The sequence below is a fragment of the Zeugodacus cucurbitae genome, chromosome 2 (genome assembly GCF_028554725.1).
Source record: "Zeugodacus cucurbitae isolate PBARC_wt_2022May chromosome 2, idZeuCucr1.2, whole genome shotgun sequence".
Lineage (NCBI taxonomy): Eukaryota > Metazoa > Arthropoda > Insecta > Diptera > Tephritidae > Zeugodacus > Zeugodacus cucurbitae.
Window position 1 is genome coordinate 74,762,565 of NC_071667.1, and position 25,892 is coordinate 74,788,456.

A 25,892-nucleotide genomic window follows, 5' to 3' on the forward strand; every position below is an offset into this window, starting at 1 on the left:
AAATTGCAAACGAAGACAATAGACCAAAGTGTACTGGCTGGCAGTTGGTTGGCAGCAGTGCAGGAAAAATTAATACAGCAACAACAACAACAACAACAAAGCATTGCTACTGATGTTAGACGTCAACTTTCGGTTAAATTGATTACAGCCGGGTCGCAAGGCAGCAGCACCAGCAACAGCAGTAGCAAAAACAATAGCAACTCAAATGAGTATAAAAACGCTTGTGGATTGCAGCAAAACGCCAGCGCTGAGGCACAATTTTTTTAATACATATACAAATACATATATGTACATAAATGTATATATGTATGTATGTGTATTTTTGTTTGTTTATTTGTGTTCGTTTATTAGCATGAATAATTGTTATTGCAACTATGTAATCGCCGCTATTGTTTGTAATGGCGCCCAAGTGGCATTGCAGCAGCGTCGTGGCGCATCACTTGTGGCTGCTTGCACAACATTTTTCACATAAACACAAGCACACATACTTCTCTATATATATGTATGCCAGTGCTTGGCCCTACTTTGTAATGGAGATGCTTGTGTGTGTGTGTGTGTGGCCAATGAACCTTGGCATGACTCGCTGGCAATACAATACGCGCCAACTTGCACTTTCCACAGTTTGACAGTGAAAAAGCAGCAAAAAACAAAAACAATAAAATAAGAAGAAAAAAGCTCACGAAAAACTATGAATGAATGGCTGAAGCAGTCGATGTGTGTGTGTGTGTGACTGGCAGTGTGGCCATTATGTGCGTGGTTGTGCTTATTTAGACATACTCTACACACTGCTGTAGTCTCTACAATGTAGTTGCGGGTGATATTAAGCAGCCGTAGCATACTTTAGTGTGGCGCATGCAAATTTTGAAATGAATTAAGTTTAAGAAAACATACATACATATATTCGGTGTATTTAATGTGCATTGAGTGTGTGGCTGTCAAATAATGGGTCATGTGTTCTAGTTCTGGAAAAAACAAAACTATATAGAAGGACCTAGTGTTGAAAAATTAGTAAATTTTATAGAAATTTATCTGTTTGTTTATAATATAGACTCTTATAAAGTGATTGTTTGACTAAGAATTCTTGAAAATAATATTCCCATAAATACGAGGGTGCGTTTATGGGTTCGAAGGATTTATTTTTATAAGGTTATTTGTGATAGGAATCGAAAATGATTGTGTTTCAATTCTTCATAGAGTTTATTTGGCCACAATTTTGATTTGTTTTGTATTTACTAATTTACTGTATTCCAAAGCTTCTCTGAGTTCTCAAACATACACTGGCGGCAGAAATAATAGGGACGGTCTATTTATTTTAGCATAGTTTTTGGTATTTTTTCGTATCTTTTTCAATATGAACTAAATTCAACATTTATTTTAGTTGATATTGTATATCTTCTTCCCATCTTTGTTGGAATTTACTAATATTAACAATTTTAATAAAATCAAAAATTTAAAATATTAAATTATGAGTGGCAAAAATAATAGGGACAAGAAACAAAGTGGTATTATATTCGAAATCTACAGCAAAAATTTATTAACTTTTAATATTTTGTGATAGATTCTTTCATTTTTAGCACTTCCTGATATCATTGGGCACTGGATTGACACAAATAGCCATCAGAATACTATAGCAAGGTTCTTGTATATTTTCCCACATTTAGTCCTCTATGGGTTTCAGATCCGAATATTGTGAGAAGTACGTCAGAACGGAAATGCATTCGCAATATAACCTATTCTTGACGAGATTCGTTGAGATGTGTTGTCCTTCATAAACTCCCAATTCCATGGGGTTTCTTCTTCAACGTATGGTTTAATCGTCGTTTTGACAACAGATGATGATAAACAACCACATACATGCCTTAATCGAGCCGCCGCCGTCTTAACTCTCCTAATAGTGTATGTAGGCTTACACAATTGTCTTTCAAGACGCCTATTATTACATTTTCCATAAGATCCAAGCAAATTTGGTTCCTTTTACCTTGGTTTCGTCTGACCCACGCAAGTTCCTTTTCGTCAAGCTTGTATCAGAGATGATATACGGAGTTCAGTATATTTCGATATTTCGAAATTAATTTTTTTTTCGAAGATCAAACTCAGGTCATTCTTAGCATCCATCATATAAACTTGGCCGAAAAGTTTTAACCACCATTGAATTAAGAGAGAAATGTAAATGATATCCATATTTTGAATTTTTTATTAGCTATATCCTATAATTAAAAATATATTTTTAAAAAGGCATTTTTTGGAACTTTGAATCCAATAATTTCGATTTTGGAGGCTATTCGAAAATCGGAGAATAAAATTTTTTATCTCCTGGAAAAAATTAGTTTGGTCCAATACCCAGAAAAAAGTGGATTTTGCCGGATAGTTAATAATATAACAGGTAGTTGAAGATTGATCGAGTCTTTTAAAGAATAAGTAGAAGTTATGAAACCATTAACCAAAATATGAAAAATAGCGTAAAGAGTGATGTGATCAATTTAGGATATTTTTTGCCATGATCCTAAGCTACCAGGGTCAGGTCAGGTATTGTGTTAACTGCTCAACATATAATGGGTTACGATATTAGATTAGATTATCTATACTATACCTTTTATCAACTTAAAGAGATCATAAGGTATTTAAAAAGGTTCAAGAATAATTCTAAAAACATTTTGAAATATATTTCGATAAGAACTATTAATATGCTGAGCATGCATTAGTGTTAAAAGAGACGGTATTTAAAAATTTAAGTTTTTCACTATTTAATCGCCATTCTATTAACTAACCAACCCATCCTAGTAAAAATAAAAATACATACAAAGTTTATTGTTTATTGAATTTTCCAACATTGTACACTTTTTCAAAACTAAAACCATCTATTACAACTTTTTATTCAACTACAAAGACAGCAAGAGTGCCGAGTGCCAGCGGCATTACTGTGATTACATTTTGATAGCAACATTTATTTTTATACTTTCTTCACTTTTCGCATTTCTTTCAATTTCTCACTACTTTTTCAGCACTTTTTTGCAACTTTTTATTGCTTAAAAGTTTTTGCAACAATTAAATTTTTTTCCTAGCTTCGCTTGGTGTGTGATGTAGCAACGTGTGAAGTTCAGTTTAAACAACGCATTATAATTAAGTCGACATATTACCGTTATATTTTTGCTTTTTTACGCTCATTACATTGTAAGCTGCAGACAAGCCTCGAAAGGCATATCAATAGCACAAGCAAAGTAAATAAAAAGCGGCAAACTGAATTTCCTCATTTTATGCATTTCGTAATAATTACCAGTAAAGTCCAACGGCTGTGCAGCGTTAATATTCCCTGAAGCAACACTTTTTGAAGCATTAACACGACACGAGGCAAACTTTCAGGCGAAAAAAAAATTGGCAACAAATGAAAAAAGATGAAACAAAACAAATTACTGGAAAATTGTCGAAAAGAAAAAATATCCCTGACAAAGCTGCCTTTCAGCGTAATTCTTCATTGTTGTTGTTTTTTGGTATTTTTGTTTTAGGTTTTCGCGCGCGGTAATTTGCGTCTTAAAAAAGGTAAAAGCTTGCAAAGCATAGTAAAGAAAATGATATCACGTAGTAAATTTCGAGCAGACAAAAAACACATTTTTTTCTTATATTTGTTTTTGCTTTTGCCACTGAAGAAAATGCCACGAGAAATTACAGTGAGACATGAAAATTGTATCTTGATTTATTGGCGTTGGCACGAGGAAATTACGCGCGCACAAAAACTCACACACACTAAGAAACAGTTATATAGAAGTAGCGCCACACGCACACACACACACACAAAATAAATACCCAAATTAGTTCACAGCCGATTCACTCTACCGAGAGCCCACCCCTTCTCCAAAGTGTGCCACATACATACAACTTGTCAGGCCGACAGTCAGCCATCACTCGCAGCGCCGAGCGAAGTTTTCGAAATTTAATGAAATTTGCAACATTTTATTGGTCCCCGCCAACAGCGACGCCACCACCCGCGCTTAGCCGCTGCCGCCTCGCGTTATTGGGTTCACGCAAACTTTGTTAACTAAACGATGGGTCATTCATGTTGTCTGAGGTTAATGTATTTATGTAAGTGCCGTTGTGCTTGTTAGTGTCTGTGTGCGTGTGTGTTTATGCGTTGGCGCACACCCAAAAATAGTTCATGTTAATAAAGTCGATATACATGTATTTGCTGTTGTTTTTGTTGTTTGTTGTATCACCTATTTATTATCAACTGCGTCTGCTAGCGATTGTTCATTAAAAATCCAATTTGTCACACAATCTAATTAGAATTTATCAGCGTTGTGATTTTGCGTAGATAGATACGAGGATGGGTGCGTAAGTCAATGGAAAATTTGTATTTTTTCGACAGGAACGTACAAAATCTCTATCAACCACTGATCTACATATAATGAACTAAAAAGAAAGCTTGGTGGTATTACAAAGTGTGTTAAACAAATAACGGGAATTTTGGTTTTTTTAATAAAATATTCATTCATTCTTCTACATTAATGTTGTCACCTTCAAAATAGACTCCATTCAACATTAAGAACTTATGACAGCGCTTCTTTCAAGCGTCGAAATACTTTTTGAAGTCGATGTTTGGGACAGTCTTTAGCTCTTTCAGCGATTTCTCGTATGCTTGTAAAACGTCGGCTCTTTAAGGTTCTCTTAATTTTTGGAGAAAGGATAAAAGTAACACGAAGCCATGTGTGGCGAATATGGAAGAATTCAGGAACAAGCAAAACGTCTAATCTTAGGGACTGATTTAGACAAAGTTATATAGCACCAAAGAATACAGCTGCTACTACCGCAGTGTCTTCAATAGTATACCGAATTTTGAAATTCCCGTTATTTTTTGAACATAACTTGTATGTATTCATAATACATTCTGATTCTTTCTAAGCTAATTAATAAGTATCTTCAGCTCTCACTGACTTCTGCAACCACTCTTGTAATAATGCTGAAGGTGCGTTCCATATAAAATATGTAAATAGAAGTTATTTGTAAATTTTTAATTAGGATTTGAAAAGTATGAGAGCTTGAAATATTTCGTAAATTTTACAACGGAATACAAATACATTTTTAATAAGCTGATCGGATTGAAAATTTTGAGAAAGTTTACTTTTATTTACTTACAATAATTTCTACTCTTCCCCGAATTCCTACTCAAATTTGTGTTGTGTTTTTGGTATTAAAAAACAAATGCTGAACCATTAATAATTAAGCCAACAAATTGCCTTACTTGAAAATTTGCATATCAGAAACACGCTAAAATAATTAAAGTTGACTGCGTCAATGACGGTTTTATAACTTCTACCTTAATTGTCATTCGAACTCGCGATTTATCAAGTGATAGTTACACACAAGTTGATATGCATACTTCATAATGCTCATAATTCACTTTATTATATTGCTTCCACTTCTTAAAGTATTCGTAATTGCGATTAATTTTATTGCCATTTGGCCATAAGCACACATGGCGTATGAGTAATCTGTTGCGAACATACCGTGAATCCATAGATTTTTCAAATGAGAAACAGAGATTAGTCATCCAATATTGTTTTCAAAATATTGAAAAATATCTATAAACATAACCTATAAAGTATTCCTTAAGAGCATATTATTAAATTTTGAATATAAAATAAATATCTGTATGAAAGCTTCTCATCAATTAAAGTGATTTTGAAAAGTCAAAAATTTCAAAAAAAAAAAATCAAATTATTTTTCTTATTAAACAATACAATATGTTTAAAATATTCTCCACGGTTTCTTTCAAAACGATCCGAGTAAAATTCTAAGAGACCCTTTGTAAGTTCCGCCTATCATGTCATGTTTAAATATTTACAACTAATTTTTCGAGCCAATACATGGTAAAAATTTGACCCAAAATTGTATTTTTTTTTAAGTCTGTCGAAAATTTCAATTTTATTTTTTTTTTGTTTCCTTCGTCCAGTAACGAGGTTTATCCATGTACTATCGAAATATTTTCGATTTATTGATTTTAACTGAACCTATATTGAGTTATGTTGTCTATGGCAAGAGCATTTTTTAGACTACAAGGGCCATGAGACACCAACCGCTAAGTTTTCTGAATTTTTAATAAAAATTTCACAAAATACGGTTTAGATATTATATACCTTTGATATGCTGAATTGTTTAAAGCTTTGAACCTCTGAAACCCACCTAACCACTAAATCTATTTTCATACACTTACTTCAGACAATTCCTTCTTATAACCCAATAAATCAATAATATTTCTCCATCTAGCAAAGTCCCGCATAGGTGGGCCAGCTGCATTTAACTGGAAAATTAGCCATTTCTATAAGTTGAAGAAGACTTTTTAGCGCCCGCTGTCTCAAATGACCCTTTTTATAAATCCGGTTGTTTGCAACACCTAAAACTAAATGATCAGGATGTCTGTCTGTCCGTCCATATGTCCGTACTTGAGTAATAATTGAGATATCTTAATTAAACTTGATTGACGTGTTTCTTAGCACTATAAGGAGGTTGTTATTGCAACCACAGATAAAGCTAATGTATGAGATATCTTAGCCAAATTAAGTGACCGTATAATCTTGGATATAATGAAGCTTGGTGGCCGGTATGAGTGAAATCGGTTCAGAAATTAAGTCGGCCCCCATATTCATATAGTAATATATGGGTCAATTTGAGTGATATCTTAATAAAATTAAATAACTAAACTGCGAGAGTATAAAATTGGCCCATCGTATTTGTTTAGTATGACTTTTTATCTATATAAATTAATAATACTCACATTTTGTATGTGCTGCGATAGCTTCGGTCTTGTAGCTAGAAAAATGCTATTTTCTACTGGAAAATTATTAGTACTACAGATGCGAAAGGGAAGTTTGTTATGCGTAAATCGTATTACATAGTACCTTTCTTGAGAATGTGAACAATATTTCATTCGCATCGGAAAAAAACAGAGTAAGCCCCCTGATGAATATATTCCAGAGATATGTACAAGTATATATTTTACTGGCAAGGATCTCCTTTGTAAGCTCGCTATGAATATTTTTTGGGTAAAATTTAATTTTTATCATCAATACTTCAACCAAAAAAATCTAGTTTTATCATTAACAATTATTATACAACGGGTTTCGATCCCAATTTCCTTTAATTTCACGATGTTATCTTTATTAGCAAATGATCCCAACTCACAGAGAATGTCGCTTCTTTTCAATTCAGTTGTTTTTTTTTTTTTCAAAAAACAATATAAATACCATATATATATTTATATATTTCTAATTTCTAATTAATTTTTCAATTAAATGAAAAAAATTCTTAAATGGTTATCTGATTTGCTACTTAAGATCTACTGCCTACTTCTGCCACTCACATAATTGAATCATACACTTTTATTGCCATGTCTTCTATACAAAACAAGAAAATATTTATGCAAATTTTGCGACCCAAAAGCAAATTAGTAAGCGAATTCTGAATACCAAATACATATTAATAAACCAAATTGCGAACAACACGCGCTGTCATGTCGAGTCCACAAAACCAGCTGGTTTAGGCAATACACTGCAACATGCCGGCCGGTTTTCGTGGTGACTCACCAACCGGCATACGGCATAGATTTAATGGAAAAGCGACAAATCATACGAAAAATGTATTATTAGTATGCATACTCTTATACCACAAAAACCCGATGAATGAATGGCACTTGTGTCGAGAGCCCGTCATTTGAGCACCGCTGATTTGTCAGCTGAAACTCATATTGATTTTCAGACTATTATTTCCCAATGAACAAGCAAAAAAGCGAAAATGCGAAAAACGAGCGAAACGTCGAAAGGGGATTTGCGGAAAAGCACGAAAAACTCCCACGATTGCTGTGCTGGTGAATGCTGAGCATTGCTGAAATATGAGTAATTGCTATGCGAAACTGCCAACGACACAGCTGGCGGCCATGCACAGGCAAAGTGGGAGCAGATTGCGAACGAGTTGCCCGCAGCAGCGATTTTCAATATTGGTCAGATTCGAAATGCTGTAAACACACACACAGCTGTACTCTCATATGCTAAAATATGCACTGCAACAGAATTTTATGTCATTCTCGCTGCATTAATATGTGCTTGTATGTAAGTGTTTCGAGTGCCCAGCGCAGATTTTTATGAACCAGAAAATCCACATTTGAGTCGTAAATTTTCATGGCGCCCACACCATTCAGCACTACAACAACTCACCAACTTTGGCTGCGGATTATCAGGCACTTGGACACATTCTTGCTACAATCAGCTCAGTCTCCGCCTAGCTGATGGGAAAACAAGCATCGATTGCGGTGCTCATTTGCGCATGCAGTCAAGCGATGCGTTTATGGAGAGGCCGTAGTGTTGATGAAAAGCCGCAGCTCATATGGAGCAACCGCAACCCATTTACCGCACACACGATACGACTGTCAGTCAGTCGACGCGTCAGTGACACATATGCAATAATTCTTCGCATTCAACATAAATGTGCGCGGAGTAGCTTTTTCTTCTTCCACCATTCACCACCAACCATAGCAATCCGACTTGCGCTTAATTAGTATATGACAGTCCGGGTGCCGATGCGGCGTAAACATATGTTGCAGTTGCAGTTGCAGTTGCAATTGCCGCAAATGAAAGAGTAGTCGCACAGAAAAAGAAGACATTTCATATAAAATTACAAAAACAAACAAATGTGAACTGAACTATTTCGAGACGTAATCTGCAGCTTAATGCTGTGAAGTGCCGGCCACAGTGGAGTTCTCTGGAAGTCAAGCCCATCAGTACAAATTGTCCATATAAATGCAATGTGAAGTTGTTTGTGCTGAAATATTTCCTGCATTTGCCACAACGCTAATGTTGACTTGGGAACTGAGGAGAGCGTAACGACTTGGTTTCCAGTATTTGTGGTGTGGAATCGCTATGTTGTGGCATACATACTTGACTCCATTTACTGGAAGCCATATAAAATGTTATAATTTTACATTACTGCTGCTTCATTTATAATTGCTTGGTTACATTTCTGCTTGTGTTGTTGTAATTTCTACCAGGTGAGAAACTAACCTTGAATATTTTCTATAAATATAAATATTTGTAGTTATACTTTTCTCCAACTTCAATGTATTATATTTGTCAGAAACATACTGATTCATTGGCGAATCGGATCGAAAGTTTCACCTACATGTACTTATAATTAGTTCTTGAAGAAATTGTAACGCATGATATTCTTTTGGTCGAAAAAGCTACAGCAACCATATTTCTTGTCAATAATGTCTTAATTTGTCCCGTTACGACCGGGATTATAGTTCAATATCTCTGAGCAATGCTGAGCAAGCAATTTTATATTATCATATTTTCTGCTTTAATTTCCAAAGTAGTTCAATATGAGTGTTCCAAATTGCAATCAGATCTCTAAGATTCTGCATGATTGGTGTTGTAACCATCTGCGTTATTTGGGCGAGACTATATATGTGTGATAGTCGTTCTGTTCTACATCAGATTTTTTCAAGTTTATACAGTCAATCATTTTCACTTAAATGATATTCGGCTGTACCAAGGGTCTAAGTTCCATAAATCTTCTGTTGAATTTTTCTCTAACGCCGCAAGGGCTTCGATTCTGCCACACATTTTCTTCGGGTTTCCTACTAAGTCCAAATTGGTGTTTATTGGCAAAATTTTGATTTTGAAATATTCATCATACACATGAGCATCGATATATTGTCGGATCTACGTAACCGGAAAGCATTTATATACATCCGTCTAACTCCGTTTCATTTCTCAAATTATTTGGACGTTGTTTTCTCACCGTTGAAGCACCACCAGGAGATGCGATGTATCGATTGAGCTCAAATAAAGTATGAATGCGATATATCTATCTCTTATTCTCTTTTTACACCACTGCATTTAAATAACAATTCGTATTTTTGTACTGTCTTATAAATATTTCAGACCTAGAGTGATATGTAGGAAAATATAATAGAACAAGTAAGGAAAGGCTAAGTTCGGGTGCAACCGAACATTTTATACTCTCGCAATTTATTAGAGATTTAGCTATATTTTCGGTGGAAAATTACCCTTAGGCACTGAGTTCTTCATGTTTGATATCCGGGGCCTTCAAAAGTCATGGTCCGATTTTGACAATTTTTCCTCAAGTGATGTCACAGCTCAAATACAGTATTTGTGTAAAGTTTTATTTCGCTATCTTTATCTGTTCCTTATATATACATTATAAAGTGAAAGAATCAGAAGGATTCAGAATTGAATTATATGGGAAGTAGGCGTAGTTGTGAACCGATTTCATCCATTTTCCACACGTGTCATCAGGGTGTCAAGAAAATATTATATACCGAATTTCATTCGAATCTGTCGAGTAGTTCCAGAGATATGGTTTTTGACCCATAAGTGGGCGACGCCACGCCCATTTTACATTTTGTAAAAAAATCTCGGTGCAGCTCTTTTCTTTCATTTTTGGACTGTATAAGGAAATGGCTAAAAGAAACGACTGCAGAAAGTTTGGTTTATATAGCTTTACTGGTTTGCAAGATATATACAAAAAACCTATTTGGCGGCGGGGTCACACCCACTTTTCCAAAAAAAATTACATTCAAATGTGCCCCTCTCTAATGCGATAATATGTTCCAAATTTTTTCCATAGCTTTATTTATGGCTTAGTTATGGCACTTTATGTGTTTTCGGTTTTCGCCATTTTGTGGGCGTGGCAGTGATCCGATTCCGCCCATTTTCGAACTTGACCTTCTTATGGTGCCAAGGAATACGTGTTCCAAGTTTCATTAAGATATCTCAATTTTTACTCAAGTTACAGCTTGCACGGACGGACAGACGGACGGACAGACAGACATCCGGACTTGAACTTTTCGTCACCCTGATCCCTATATCTAACTCGTTTAGTTTTAGGACTTACAAACAACCGTTATGTGGACAAAACTATAATACTCTCTTTAGCAACTTTTGTTGCGAGAGTATAAAAATATGATAGAAGTTAGTTCCACAGAGCTTTGAGCTTACATGTTTTAATTGGTATTTGACTTTTATTAAGTAAGATTCAAAGAGTGAAGTCAGAAGCTATCCTTTTTTGCAACTGGTCTTGAGTCTACACTGTAAGAAATACATTCTATCAAAGCAAACAGTTCTGTGAACAAAAACTGTACAAATCAAACTTTAGCATATTCTTTATATCGTACAAACTGCAATAAAACACACTTCAAGTTTCAACATTAGTGATTTAAATTACAACTGCTTAACTCAAAGCTTGTACTACAACACCACTCACTGTACCCTAAAAAATACTCCCAAAAGTGTTAACTAAACATTACCAATTTTTTTAGCAGAAAACTAATGTTTAAATAATGAGCTGGAAGACGCTCGAAAACACATGTTTAAACACATTTAGACATGTGTCTTTTCTGCACTCCACCATTATTTGGGCTTGACTGACAGCCTGACTGACTGACATATGAACTTATGTATATAAACTTATGATATAGAGATAGTTTTATATGTGAGTGCTACTTACAGCTGACAAACACGTTTCCTTCTAAAGTAGCAACCGAGAAAGGAGAAGAAGCAGTGGAAAACCAACAAAACCATCACCACTTGCATAAGGAAGTAGCAAAAGCAAATACGAGTTTGTAGTAGTTTAGTTGCTGCAGCGGCTAAATAGATTGCAATGGATTGCAATGCCAGAGTTGTCAAACTGACAACTAAAGAGCATGTCTAATGTGGTAAGTGACAATTACATGCTGACATTGGCAGAAGTTATACGAAAGCTCACTTACTTTATATGTATGTATAAGATGTAAGAGGTAGGGGAGAGAATTTGTTAAATGTAGTGTAGATAAGCCAGTTTGTAACTAGTTCATTTTGGACCAGTGTTTAGATTTATGTAGCTTGAGCAAGTGGTAATTTATTGATTTATATTTATTTATAAATTTTATCATAAAAATTGACTGGAAAATACATAAAAATCTACTGTATAAACCATATTGATCTGATAAAAATATTTTATCAGTTTTAATATTGTATTTACATTAAAAAATATAAAGAAATGTATAATAAAGCTTCTAAGAAATTGTAAGATTTATCACAGCATATTAAATTTTTCCCTTCTTCTTCGTTTTGTTTTTGTAAATTGATATTGAATTATATTATTGTAACGAATTTCAAATTTCGAACTTTTTCGGACCAGTTTAGGGTTAGTCACAAAGTACTCTCATTTTGACAACAGCGTATTCATACATATATAAGTATATTAGTATCTAATTCTGGAATTGACTTGAAGTGTATATACTTATATGTATGTACCCTCTACATAAACAGACTCGTGCTGTAAGACTAAGCACTGTGCGCTTGTACAATACTTGATGTCTTGCCTTACGCTGTCGCATCCGGTGTGACACTCGCCTGCTTCAAAGACAATAAAGTGAATAATGTACTTAAGTATATTCATACGTACAAAAAAATGAAAACATGCCACCTTCTAGCGTTTGTTGTCATTAAATTCATTAAAAATCATGTCTTGAATCAACAAAGGCTCATATGGTGCACACAAGCAACATTTAGCTTTCAAATTGCACAAAAAATTTACTTAATGAATACACTTAGTGTAGCTCACTTTTGTGTATGCTTATCGCTTACTTTTGCCATAATTAAGTAATTAATTTTAATTTTTACTATTTTTTCGTGTTATTCTTTGCAGATTTCCTCAATAAAGCAGCGGCGTTTCAATACACAAACAGCATATATTTGAGGTGAGTTGTGGCAGCGGCATAAATTACTTTTTAATTTGCGCTGCTAATTAAAAACACACGAACTAATTATTTTTCAACACAAAATATTGCTGAAAAATTAGTAAACTTCAGCAATTTAGCATTTTCCATTTAAAATTTAATATTTCAACACACACACACACGTCGCTGCGTTATCAGCTACCTTTTACGTAAAGTGCGCTACCGAAGTACCCTTTGACCTTTGCGGTGTGCTGCTCAAAATATGTGTATTTATAGCCATTAGCAATTCGTTTAAAAGTGGATTTTGTGTGAAATAGGTTTTCAAGGAAAATGGTCTGCAAATTGGCTGGTTATATTTATTTAAACTCGACATAAATTTAGATAGTGAAGGCAAAGGCAGCTACATATACACATGATAATACCAAGCTGTGTGCCGTTGTTTATGTATACACAAAATACATATTTCCAAGAACACTATTGTTGTAAATTTATTCTAAACCAACCCAAATTTAGTTACACACCTGCACCTACATTCCTTCCCTTAATTCCCGCGTTACTTATACGCCCTAGCCACCTTTGAGTGTTCTAACGCCTAAAGTGTTAAAATAACAACAACAACAATATTGTAATATGAGTAAAGTTGGATTTGAATTGTTCAGCAAGTAAGCAATTTGAGACTTTAAGCCAATTATATTCAATTAAAATGAGTGCGAAGGCTCTATATAGCCATACATATCTACCACAGTACTAGAGTAGTATATCTGAAACTATTATACATAGCAAGTAGTAGAGCACAACTTATGTGGGCGGTTTCGCATTTTAGTTAATGAAAGCTCAACGCTGAGTGTGAGAGAATTTCTGCGAAAATAAATTTTGAATTTTCCTGGATTTTATTAGCATGTTTTATGCATAGTCAGCATTATTCTGAACAAGTGTGGATTAGTTAAACTTGAGTTGCTGAGGATTTTCATTTCGTAATTTATAAAGCTTTGTTTCTAAAACTTTTGAGCAGTCGGAAATAAAGAAAATCCTCTTCTAAGGCTAAATTATTAAAATATAAAATCGCTTTCTTGCTCTTACCAGCCAAATTTATTAGGTATTTATTGTATAATTTCTTTTGTAGCTAGTTCTTATATCCAATTGCACACACTCTCAATCGGGTCGCCTTCACTTAAAGCATTTCCTCTTATACTTTATTTGTATACTCCAAAACCACATGTGTAAATAAATAAATATCTTCCTTCATTCATATGTCACTCAATAAAATGATAGATCCATTAACGTTGCATTCAAAATATTTTGCATATTCCACAGTCGGAAGGTGTAAATCAAAGCATTCTAAATTGACGCGTGCATTTATCTTGATCAAAAATGCTTGGAGCAAAAAAAAAACGCTATCTTAAATTAGGGCAAACATATTTCAATTGAGAGTGAATTGATCACAGCAGCGGCGAGAATGGGAGGCTGCCGGTATACGCCTGAATTCCCTGTAGGCAATTTTTGAGTTTTACAATTTTTGATAAAAATGATGAAATTTATATTATTAATGAATTTATATGAAATATTAGTAAAACAAATATTGAAAATATTTAAATTAATATTTTCTTAAATAAAATTCTATCAATATATATAAAATTATTTATAAAAGTCGAAATATTTTTTTTTAAATTAATTTTAAAAATAATAATTATATTAATGTCAATAAATAATATATATTTTTTTAAATTCATTAATATACGCGATTTTCAAAAAATATAATTATCTTTAGGCCTCAACGGAGATAAGTGGTAAATTTCCTGTTGGGCTTACACTTAAGTGAATATTAAATGCAATGGGGGAAATTGTATTTATGCACATATATTACAATGATGTTTAGATAGCAACAGCCCCAATAAGCGATATGGATCGAAAATCGAATGCATACTCATAAATAGAATGGTAATAAATTCAGGCACAAATACAATATTTAAATATTTTCACGTTTAGTCCCTAGCCTAAACCTAGCCTAAAGTTCTTTTTTAGGCAAAAACTACCAGTAAGCATTTAGTTTACCCAATCAGCAATAAGATTAGAGCAAAGTGATAAGTGAGTTGAGTATAGAAATTTATGATATGAATAGTGGAATATACAGTCTATCAGTTTTTAAAGAATTTTCATAACCTTCGCTTTCGTTTTCGAAAACTGCCATATCAACCCTGAACCTCTCTCACTACTTTTCTCAATTCTCTATCATTTCATAAATTCTTTACTGGGTTATACAACATGTTACATCCAAAGCTAATCAAATATTCCGCTTCATAAATACTGTATACTTGGAAAAACTCTCCTGTTCGTTTGTTTGTACCTTAATTGATTTTATTTTTATTGTTGTTGTTATTCAAATTTGAGCGTGTTAAATTTGGTACGTTTATATTTTTAGAAACAAAAATTGTGCTGGAAAAATTAAAGTAAAGCAAACGTCGATGAAAACCAGACTGCGCGGCGGTTGAGGTCACTTGAAATGCACACAAACACAAAGCGTTGCATTTGAAACTACATATATATACGAGTATATTTCTATTTTCGGATATATTTAATGCGCTCGGCGTTTCAATAAATTATTGCGTGCGCTCTCCTTTTAAATTGCCGTTAATCGTTTAATTTCTTTGTGTACATTTAGTTAGGTCTTTGCTTTTTGGATAGAAAATATTTTGCTTTACCGCTGACTGTTTTGAGGGTTTTACTTAAGTTCAATAGAAAATTTATTATTTTTTCTTTTCTTTTAATGGATTGCAATTATAAGTTAATGTTTAGTGATCAGTATTATGAGGTGGGAGTCTTAGTGGAATCGATTAACAAATATCGATAAGTCGATATTGTTAAATTCTCGATTTATAGCTTTATCGTGAAAGAACTTTCCTTTTCTTTAGATATTCGATGTGTTACAAAATTTTTTTTGAAATTTCGATCTCGATGGTAGTTTAGGACCAAATGAGAAAAATCAAAATATTGTATTGAACGAAAAATCTCTAATCGATTAGAAATATCATTTTTTCGACCTCAGAAAAACTGAACTTTTTTTACAAATTGGATTTCTCTCTTTGTCACATTATATAACTGGAATTACAGTCAAAATTGTGGTTTTGGTTTATAGTATCACTTCACTTTAATATTAACATCAACTCCCAACCCCCAACCTGCTTTTATGAACTCACGGCCAACCAAAGCAGAAATAAAATCTTTCTTACAACTATCCAAATTAGAAAAACAAACTAAAAAAACAAAAAACGTCAAACGCTCATAAAACGAAATCTCACAATAGAGATTTTATTTATGAATTTATTGTCACAATAAACACGTATTCCCAATGCCAACAACAACAACAACAATGCAAAAACAAAATGCAAACATTATCCGAAGCGGCGATCTCGTAGGGAAACATAAAGTTGTGACAGCGTTTCCCAACTACAATAACATATTTGACACATTTTCACAACAACAAAAAAACAGAAACGAAAACTAAAACAAAAAAAAAACAAAAAAGAAGAATACAAAGCGTCGATGGCAACGCGCCATTCACCAGCGACCACACATCGTCCAAACACAAGCGGAAGTTGCCAACTGTCCTTGCGATTTCCCAACTAATTTTTTCTGCTCGCTTCCGTCAGCAGCCAACAGCCAGCAACGTGCAGCGATGCAACAGTTTCACCATACAGCTGAGATCCACGAGTGCACTCTGGTGCTGCTGGCGTCGGCTGCTGCTGCGGTCTTTTGGCCAATTTAATGTCTACATTTACCCGCCAATTTGGAGGTATGAATTATAGATATTAATATTTCGTGGAAGTGCGCCAGTTTGTCGGGCGTTTAGTTGCTCTCTTTTACTTTTCCAGCAACACAACTGACAACAACAATTGTAGGTGTAGTCTGTTGCTTTGACTTAGACGTTGTTGGCTAACTGCCGCCTGTTGGCGGTGAGAGTTTTAGTCGGGTGCTTGGAGTGAGTGCCACCCTTCGATTTCTTCGTTTATTATTTATGTTATTTCTTTTTGTTTTGTTGTTTCTTTGGTTTCTTGACAGCCGAATTTATTGTTACTCGCAAAAGTATTTATTTGTTTTAGTTATTGTAGTGGTCTTTTGATGAGTTGAAATCATATTTTTGTCTGCACAGTGCAATTATTTTATGGTTTTTTGGGTTTCGGTTTCACTTATATCTTTGCAATCTTTTGAGCTTGGATATACAATTTCAAATAACGGATCGAAATCACCCACTCATTAGAGGTATACATGATATTTATAATTTAGGTAGTTGGTTTCAAAAATCGGGTTAGTTTAGCTTTACTTTTCAGTTGTTTATAATTTATTGTTGTTGTATACGAAACTAGATTTCTGAAAATGTTGTCTTAGAAAGATCTATAGTATAAAATATTTTTCTAAATTTCGGAGTTGAAATTTGTTCTGTAAATGCCTTTAATTTGTTCAAAAAGGGGTTGAACTAGAGAGAGTATTCCAGAAAGCTTAACTTCTCACTAAAAAGAATAAGAAAATAGGTGATATTAGCCCGACTTTATGAGCGATAAATATTATTTTAGTGAAATTGCAATTGTTCTAAGTTTCCTGTCCATATATTATTCAGAGTGTGCTTGTGGAACATTTCTTTCATAGATTCAAACGAAGATTTCGTGTTCTAAAATATTATCCTTTTATTCGTACATATATACGATGAAAATTGTTTCTTAAAGAATCTATGTTGAAGAAAAACTAAATACCGTGTCTCTCTATGAGTTTAGAAAATATTTCGAGTCAAAATACGTGGGACATCCTATTCATTAGATGCTGATAGAATGATGGAGTTGTGTAGAAAACATATTCCTATCAATTTCAGAATTTCAATAATCGTGAGTCTGAACATACTGATGAACTTGATTTAGTTCTGAGAACAATTGGAAGAAAATGAACCACAGAAAAATTACAGTCACCTACGGCACTATGTCTCTACAGTACCTATGTTCGACCACAAGACCAAAAAAAATTAGTTTAAGAGCATCAACTGCTGTTCTCAAACTTTCTCAAAGAATACATCATCTGTTCGATTTTTCAGATATACAGTGGAATTTCTCTAACTCGAATCACCATAATCCACGAAAAAACTTTAAGTTAGAGAGACTTCCGAGTTACAGAAGGTAATTTGTATGAATTTTGACTTCTATTGCCAATTCAATAGTTCGAATTATGGAGAACTTCGAGTTAGAGCAGTTCGAGTTATGGAAGTTCTACTTTATTCGAATCCTATCCGACAAACCGTTATAAAAAATCCTTGTCTATTTTGTATTTATTTAATATATTTCGACAGTTTGGAGAAATGTGCATTATCTCTGATTAGTTTAGCACTGCGAAAAAGTACCGTTAATAAATATTGTCTAAAGGGTTAGGTTAAATACCATCAAATCAATGCTTTGTGTACATAACCTTTCTTTGTGACAACTTAAAATAATCGAGATAAGAAGGTGAGGGAAAAAATGGACCAGACGTATCCGACTATCCGTTCAACAACAAACTTCATCTTCACAAAATGTTTCTCCGAATCGAAGAATGTCTCAAAAAGTTGTCAACAACACCATTATTATAAAAATTTGTCGTATTATCGTTACAATTTACGACCTATTTCAAGAATTACAAGTTTGAATGTGGAATAACAATTTTAGCTGTAAAATATTAGACTAAAAATTATATTGTTGGGTATGCATAAACAACAACTATTGGGTGGCAATTCATAAATAAGCAGCAAGTGAAGGAAAATCATAACTAACAAACAAAACTAACTAACAAACCAAAAATATAATTTAATTGCAAGCAACACGTACAACAAATACGTACACATATTTCTGTATTAACAAATACAACTGACCCAAATCGCAACTCAAGAACCCATCTAAGCCAGTTTGACGGCATTGCAGCAGCTATATATACCGTAAGCAAATAAATAAGTGGCTAGTATATACATGTGTTATATGGGTATGTATGGCATTTGTATATATGTATATAGTAGTTGCCACTATTTTGGCCTAGAGTGGTAGTAAGCTAGTAACTCAAGTTGCTTTTGAAGACTACTGCAACTGCTGGCCATGGTTGTGGCAAACATGAGTGTCAAGTGGCAAGTGGAAAACCGAGATTTTCGACAACAAAACCAAACAAAAATTAAAAAAAAATACAAAAATAAAAACAACAGCAAAACATAACAAATAAGTCATCAAATGTGCAACCAACCGCATACTTGAGGCAATCCGTTGAGCTTCAGCTACAATTTCAATTTGACGTCTTAGCTGCCGTGAAAAGGAAATAAAAATATTTGTTGCTTTTGTTTTTCTTAATACTTTTATAAGATTTGTTATTTTAATTTTGTTTCATACAACCACTTCATAATTAATAATGCGGCGGTTAATAATATTGTTGCATGCATCCCAAGTGCAAGTTGAAATACTTTGTGCCGCCAACTTTTTTCCATTTCTCTTCCCTCACCTTTATACATGCTTCTTCTGTGGCTCGGCGTTGAACTTAAACTGAAACTTTCCAAATCATTGAGGTGTGAATGCGCTGAGTTGCCACCCACCCCCGCACCGCCTCTTCCTCTTCCTGTTGGCTGTTGGCATCATTCGGTTTCATTAACATTTTTTCACACCTCCATTTCTTTCATTCTGTCATTCCGCCATTCCCTTTCTCATTCCACATTTCTGCTATAGGCAAGCGCATGCAAAAATCAAACTGTTGTTTATCTATTTAATTTGGTAAGAAATTTTGTATTTTTTTGTTGTTCTTCTTTGTGTCTACTCCAGTTTTAGCATTCAGCAGTCATGATTGATGAATTTATTTAGCATTGTTAACTGTTCTGGTTTCTTTGTATAGTACTTCTATTTTTTAGAAAAAAAAAAAAAATTACGGGGGTTGTTCTATAAATCGGTATCTAAGTCTTTCAAGGAAGACATATTTTTTCAAATTTTATATAAATCAAAATGATCCTATTTTCCTAGAAGCATGTAGTAGATTTATGGACAAAAATCCGATGACGAATTTTTGAGAATTATCCTGAAATTTTTTCACGAAACGAACGAATTTTGGGTTCAAATCCATTAATATAAATTTGACTAAAGAAGTGCTCCAACTAAACTTTCATCCTTTCATCTACATATTCTTAAACAAAAAATAAGGAAACCCATATACCTGGAATATATTCTGCTTTATTTATTTAAGTGAATTTTATCTCTAGACATTTAGGTTATGTTCGACTAGCTCCTATGGTAGATCTTCAAGATGGGCTTTAGACTTTGTGAAGCGGGAAAACTCCGGTGGCTCCAGATATTAGGTAGTCATAAAATACCTTGCTCTCATCACAAATTTTTCTTCTTCTCTCGTGAGTTCACGGAGATGTCTAAAGCACTCGATAAGGTGACATGATACTATTGAAAATGGAGTAGAGCTCAACCATCTTCCACCAGAGTTGGGGCTTACAAAAAGTCCCGGCTTTATCAAACCACCCTCGTGTCATTGTCTGCTCACGCAAATCTGTCTATTTATGGTCACTCTCACAGAATAAATTCGCAGACGTGGGCGAGCATGCTCCTTCCATTAGCCAGCATTTGCTCGTTTAGACTTATTTGGTGGCGAAAAATTTAAGTTAGCTAATTTCGTTTGCTATAATCATATTTCCGGATTAGTAGTGTGTAGTTCAAGCAAAGCCGCTGTTGGTAGATAAAATTTATTCCGAAATGGCAAGACTTACTCACAGAAGTTGTTGAACTCTAACAAAATGTGAGATTTTTTAAGACACTTGTGGCAGTTGTTTGATGGTACAAAAACGTTTAGATTAGTGGAAAAAGAACATAAATAAATAAATTCATCAATTAAGAAACTTTAATAAGATTTTCTCATGCCCATAAATATTCTTAATTCATGGGAAAACTGCAAAAAAAAAAATAATTTCACTATGACTGCTTGATAAATCCAAGAAAATAGTATCAACGATTTAATATAACATTGGCACATCTTTCTGAAATCTTTTAATCTCAACTTAATTAATATTAATCCTGAATATTACAACATTCTAGCTTGCCTACCGTTCTCAGCTGGTGATTTTCTGATTATTTCACTCAAATAAATTTCTAAACTTGTTTTCCCCTCGTAGCTTTCCAATCGAACTTTCACTTTATCGAAAGTGTGTTCGATGAAAAAAAATCACATTCAAAATGTTCGAAAGACAGAATGCAGATAATTCTAATTAAATTTTTTTATTGTTTCTCATTCTCCATTCTCTCAGAGCCGACGCAAGTCAGGCGCATAAAAGCCTTTAATGACCGCTTTGGCTGTGGCATAAAAAGCTTTTGTTTATCAACACAGTTGTCTGGTGTTGATTGAGAAATTTTTATGTATTTTTATCATAAATTATTATCTTCAGCATTTTGTCTTAGACTTTCCTTTAATTCTTATGTTATATTGTCCACAATTTTGATTATTCATTTCAATTTATTATTCTTTTATAGCTTTTAATTACTGCGACTTTTACATAAACCGTTATCGATGCATTCAAACATATTTCCTTTAGTCAGCAACATCTTTTGTTTGCTGAAAACGAGTTTTCTTTTATTGGCAGCGCCAGCTGGAAACAAATTTCAGCTGACTGTGAGTAAAAGTTAATTCTTCAAAGATGATGAGACATGAGATTATAAGCGCTTTTGTTGCATAACTGTAAATTTATTTACCATAAAACTGGTTATTAAAATATTGTTGAATATTTTTTTCGTATTTATTTTATTGCTTTTGAGGCTTACTGATGACAATCTGAAAATGACTGCAGCTGTTGCTATATAATTTTATTAAATTATTATTTTTTCCACATTTCAGACTATGGCCAGAGAGTTTCTACAATTTTAAAGACCGCCTTCACTTGCAACGTGTGCATAGAATCACAAACGAATAAACGGTTTCGACCTGCACCACAACATGTCCTCTTCGATATGTCCACACTTCACGCAGAACGCGTGGAAGAAGGATCTCTGTTCCAATTGCTTCAAGTCTAAAGACGAACACAAGGCGGGCAACTCAACTTACAAATACACCAGCGCCATGGATCGTTCGAAATTCACCACGAATTTATTGTCCAAAGCGGATTTGGATGCTAAGAAGACTGATTACCCCAACAAATATAAATCACCCGCAAAAAGCATAATGAAGAAGTCCTTTGCTTCGCTCAAAACCAAAACCAGTAAAGGTAAAACACATAAGGTTACCTTTCCGAAGACCATCTCTGAGGTGATTGGTGTTGGCGGCGAATGGTCCGACAACGATTCGGATGACGATGATGATCACGACTTCATGAATATCGGTAATGAGCGCGACGATAATGCCGCCACCAGCACCGACGACGAGGAAACACTCGAACTAAAGCGCATCACACGCGCCAATACCGACTTCAACATGAACAATGGCAATTTGTTGGGCGATCCACAAGAGAATATTAAGCGTTCATTTGCCGCGCTCAAGCTCGGCGCACCACAGGTCGATAAGGAGGGCAAGAAGCAAACGCTCAAAATCAATGTTACACCATTTGGAGCCACAGCGTCCACGGACAGCACCAAACAGGCAACATCATCGATAACCGCCACAACGGCAAAGGCTAAATTTGAGACGAAAGTGAGTGAACCGACTGAGCCCACAACGGTGGTCAAACAGTGTGCAACCGTTGTTAAGTCAATAAAGAAGACAACAGCGGCAGCACCGCCGGCGACAGCCAAAGCGAATGCAACGAAGATAACAACAACAGCGTCCACAAAAACCACCACATCTTACATGACAGCCAGCACAAACAGTTTGCTGAGCTCGACGCAAGCTAAGCAAGAAGCTTTGGCGGCAAGCGATAGCGATGGCAAAAATAGTCCACCCATCGAACGCGCTATGGAGAAATCGCTGTTGGACGAGATTTCCGAGACGTTGGAAAAGAAACAGAGCGAATGCAAAAAGCTGGCCAGCGAAAAGGAGGTGTCCACCGCTTCAACCACAAGCAGTGGTAGTTCAAGCGCGACCAGCAACACAAACGGCACTGTAGCTTCAGCAGTCGCGCCGTCAAAGATTAAATTCGAGATTAGCAGCTTGAGCGATGCCGTAGAGAATAAGCCATTTCCTGACCTTAAGAAGCCGATCGCACGCAATCCACCTATTACAAAGGATCATGCCAAACCCAAAATAAATGTCTTCCATAAATACTCGGACAGCGACAGCAACTGTTCGGACAACGAGAATGGCATCTCGGCATACTATGATGTTGTCGAAACACAAATAAGCTACGAGAATCTGCCAGACGGCAAATGTGATGTGCAAGATAAGCCAAGTGCGGCCAATATCGCCAGCACAGCCACAGCTACAGCGGAGAATAAGTGCAGCAAGTCTGTAAGCAATAAGAACGACACTTCGATCTTCTCCAGTTCGCAATACATCACAGACATGTTGTTGTCGTCGAAGACACGCGCTGCCTCTTACAATCTGCACGAAGGCAACTTTATGACCAGCAAAATTACATCGGATGGACTGATTGTAACCAAGTGCAGCTCCGACGATGCGCTCGACTCGACGGGCAGCAGTTTCGATGGCAGCAGTGATGAGGAGACCTCATACAATATGATACGCAGCGAATCGGACTCTGGCATCGGCATCAGCATTGGTAATGAGTACAAAAATTGCGGAGTTGAAAAGGAACGCGTGCGTGTCGAGAAGAAGCTAAGTGTGAGTACCAACAACTCAGACTACGAGGATATACAAGTGGCCAATCAAGCCAACACAACAAATTCCGCCAAAACCACAACAAAGGTGGCAAACACAACAACAACAGCAGCCACAGCGAAGACATCCTACATATTGGAGAAGAGCAGAGAGTTACATGGTGAACCCGACGGTAGCGCGGATCCGGATGGCAGCCTGGAAAACAAAGAGTCACAGCAACAGCAACAACTGCCAGCTTTGCCTAAATCACCGCCACCCACGAAACTGATCGACGCACGTCCCTCTTTCTTGCATGGCCTGCAGAAGCAGCAACCACCAATTTTGCTGAAGAAACCGGATCTTCCCGCAAAGCCGGTGGTGTCACCAACTTGCACGCCACTTAAGACATTTGTCAGCAAACGCATGCCAACGAACGCCGAACAGCAAGTCATCAATCAATTACACTTGGTGATGTCAAAATCCAATGAAAACCTGAACTTGAGCGCTGTGGCACCAGAGGCACTGAAAGATGATGCCAAGCTAAAGAAGGGCAGAGCGCCAAATCCGCCGCCCGAGCAGAAAACTAGCGCGCCACCAACGCCAGAACGCGACTACAATGTTGCGCTAGAATTCGAGAAAGCACGCGGAACAACAGCCGATGTCGCGGTGGAAGAGAAGATTACCAAAAAAGTCGCCACTGCGGAACAACAATCGGCGCCGCCAAAAGCTAAAGCACAAACTGAAGTCGAGTCGAAGGCAAGTAATGATCCGAGTATTGACACTAAAACGTCAGTTGATCGTTTAGAAGCAGACAAGTCGAATGTCACATCTTCGCAGTCGGCAAGTGAACAGACAGCAACCGCCATAGCCGCCACAACAGCCGCTGCCAATGTGGCCGTCGCTGCCGTGGCCAATGCGAACAGCATTTATACGCGCAAAACAGCGCCAACTGCAACGAACGCTACACACAGCAATCTAACGAATGGCACGAAGAACGCCGCATCGCCGGTTATACGAGAGAAGGACAAACGCGAACGCGCCACTGTCAATCCGAAATTCCGCAGCCTCAATACATTTGTGACGCAACGCAGCAATGCGCTGAAGAACATGCAATTGCAAACGGCTACATCATCGCTCAGCCTCAAGCAATCGCTCACACCGGAGCCACTGCCGAAGAATCACAAGAACCTGTCACTGTCCGAGGAATGTTTGCCCGATGTGACACAGACCAATACGACGGTGAATCTGCCGACGTTACCGTCGACAAGTGACAAAAAATTGGCATTGCAACAGCAACAACAACAGCCTATGCCGCCACCAAAAACCAAAACGAAATTTTCGATTAAGAAATTCTTACGTATGGGTGCCAGCAAAACGACCGATAATCTACATAAAAAAGATGGCATTTACTCGGAGATTTGTACGGGCGAGGAGTCGGGTGTGGTGGGCAAGCCACGCTTAGTGATCATTCATCCGATCGACATTAATCCGACTGCCGTGGAAGTGGTCAAAGATATAACGAAGACCAACGATGCGGTCACAGCCCAAACAGTGGCCGTCGTGACGGCCAAACCACCAGCGCCACCATTGCGCAACATGGACGCACAACGTTCGCACGAGCTAAACAAACCGGCACGTCCGCCGCCACCAAAAAGCGCCGAACTGCGTCGGAAGCAGGCAATCATCGGTCTAAATGCCGTGCCTATGTCGGTGACAGACTCGCCAGTTGCCCGCAAGGCCGGTGGTTTAAGTACGTCCGAAGCGGGTGGTTCTATAAAATCAAAATCGGACAATGTTTATGCCAATTTAGGTAAGTGTCCATACACATTTTTAAGATTATTTCTAGATTTTGTTTTAAACCAATACATAAATCTAGCCTCACGGTATGATACATTAGTTTTGATTATTTTGTAAAACTTGGTTTTTTAACCTCTTTATCGGATCTTTGACTTCTCCTGTCATAAACCAATACGAAACCTGAAATTTAAGTTAAAGTTTGCTTTTTATTTCCAATCTTTTACCAGTATTTCTTGAGATATTTGAGCCGAAAACAAGTCATTAAAAATTAATAAGGTGTGCTCACGATCACAGTTCGGAGGGAAACATTTTCATATAATTAGATATTTTACAATTTATTTTTATTATTTTTGGCTACAATCTCAAGCATATGTTTGTTTTTTATAGGTCACAGAAATCCTCTTTTTGCTTACATTTTCCATTACTTGTTCCAGAATTTCGGGCGGTATAACGATAATTTCGGAGCTTGTTTAACTTGAGCACGTCAAAAGTCTGAGTATTGCTATGGTGATGAATGAGTACCCTTTTCTTTTCAAATAACTCGACAAAAATAAACCAAATCGGGAGTTCTCGGTTGTATGTCAATGTCATCACTTTTATATTATTTGGTGGGATCTATCACTTGTTTGTTAAAAAAAGTGAATAA

General features: G+C 35.8%; 1 protein-coding gene across 1 annotated transcript in view; it reads left to right on the top strand.

The window, feature by feature from the left end:
- LOC105216106 (serine-rich adhesin for platelets) overlaps nt 1-25,892 on the top strand; it is a 111,736-nt gene that overhangs the window by 74,051 nt on the left and 11,793 nt on the right. Inside the window, exons 4-5 of the mRNA XM_011190414.3 lie at nt 12,697-12,748; nt 21,599-25,259. Coding sequence (XP_011188716.1) covers nt 21,698-25,259 — 3,562 coding nt within the window. The 5' untranslated portion in view covers nt 12,697-12,748; nt 21,599-21,697. The remainder of the gene's footprint in view (nt 1-12,696; nt 12,749-21,598; nt 25,260-25,892) is intronic.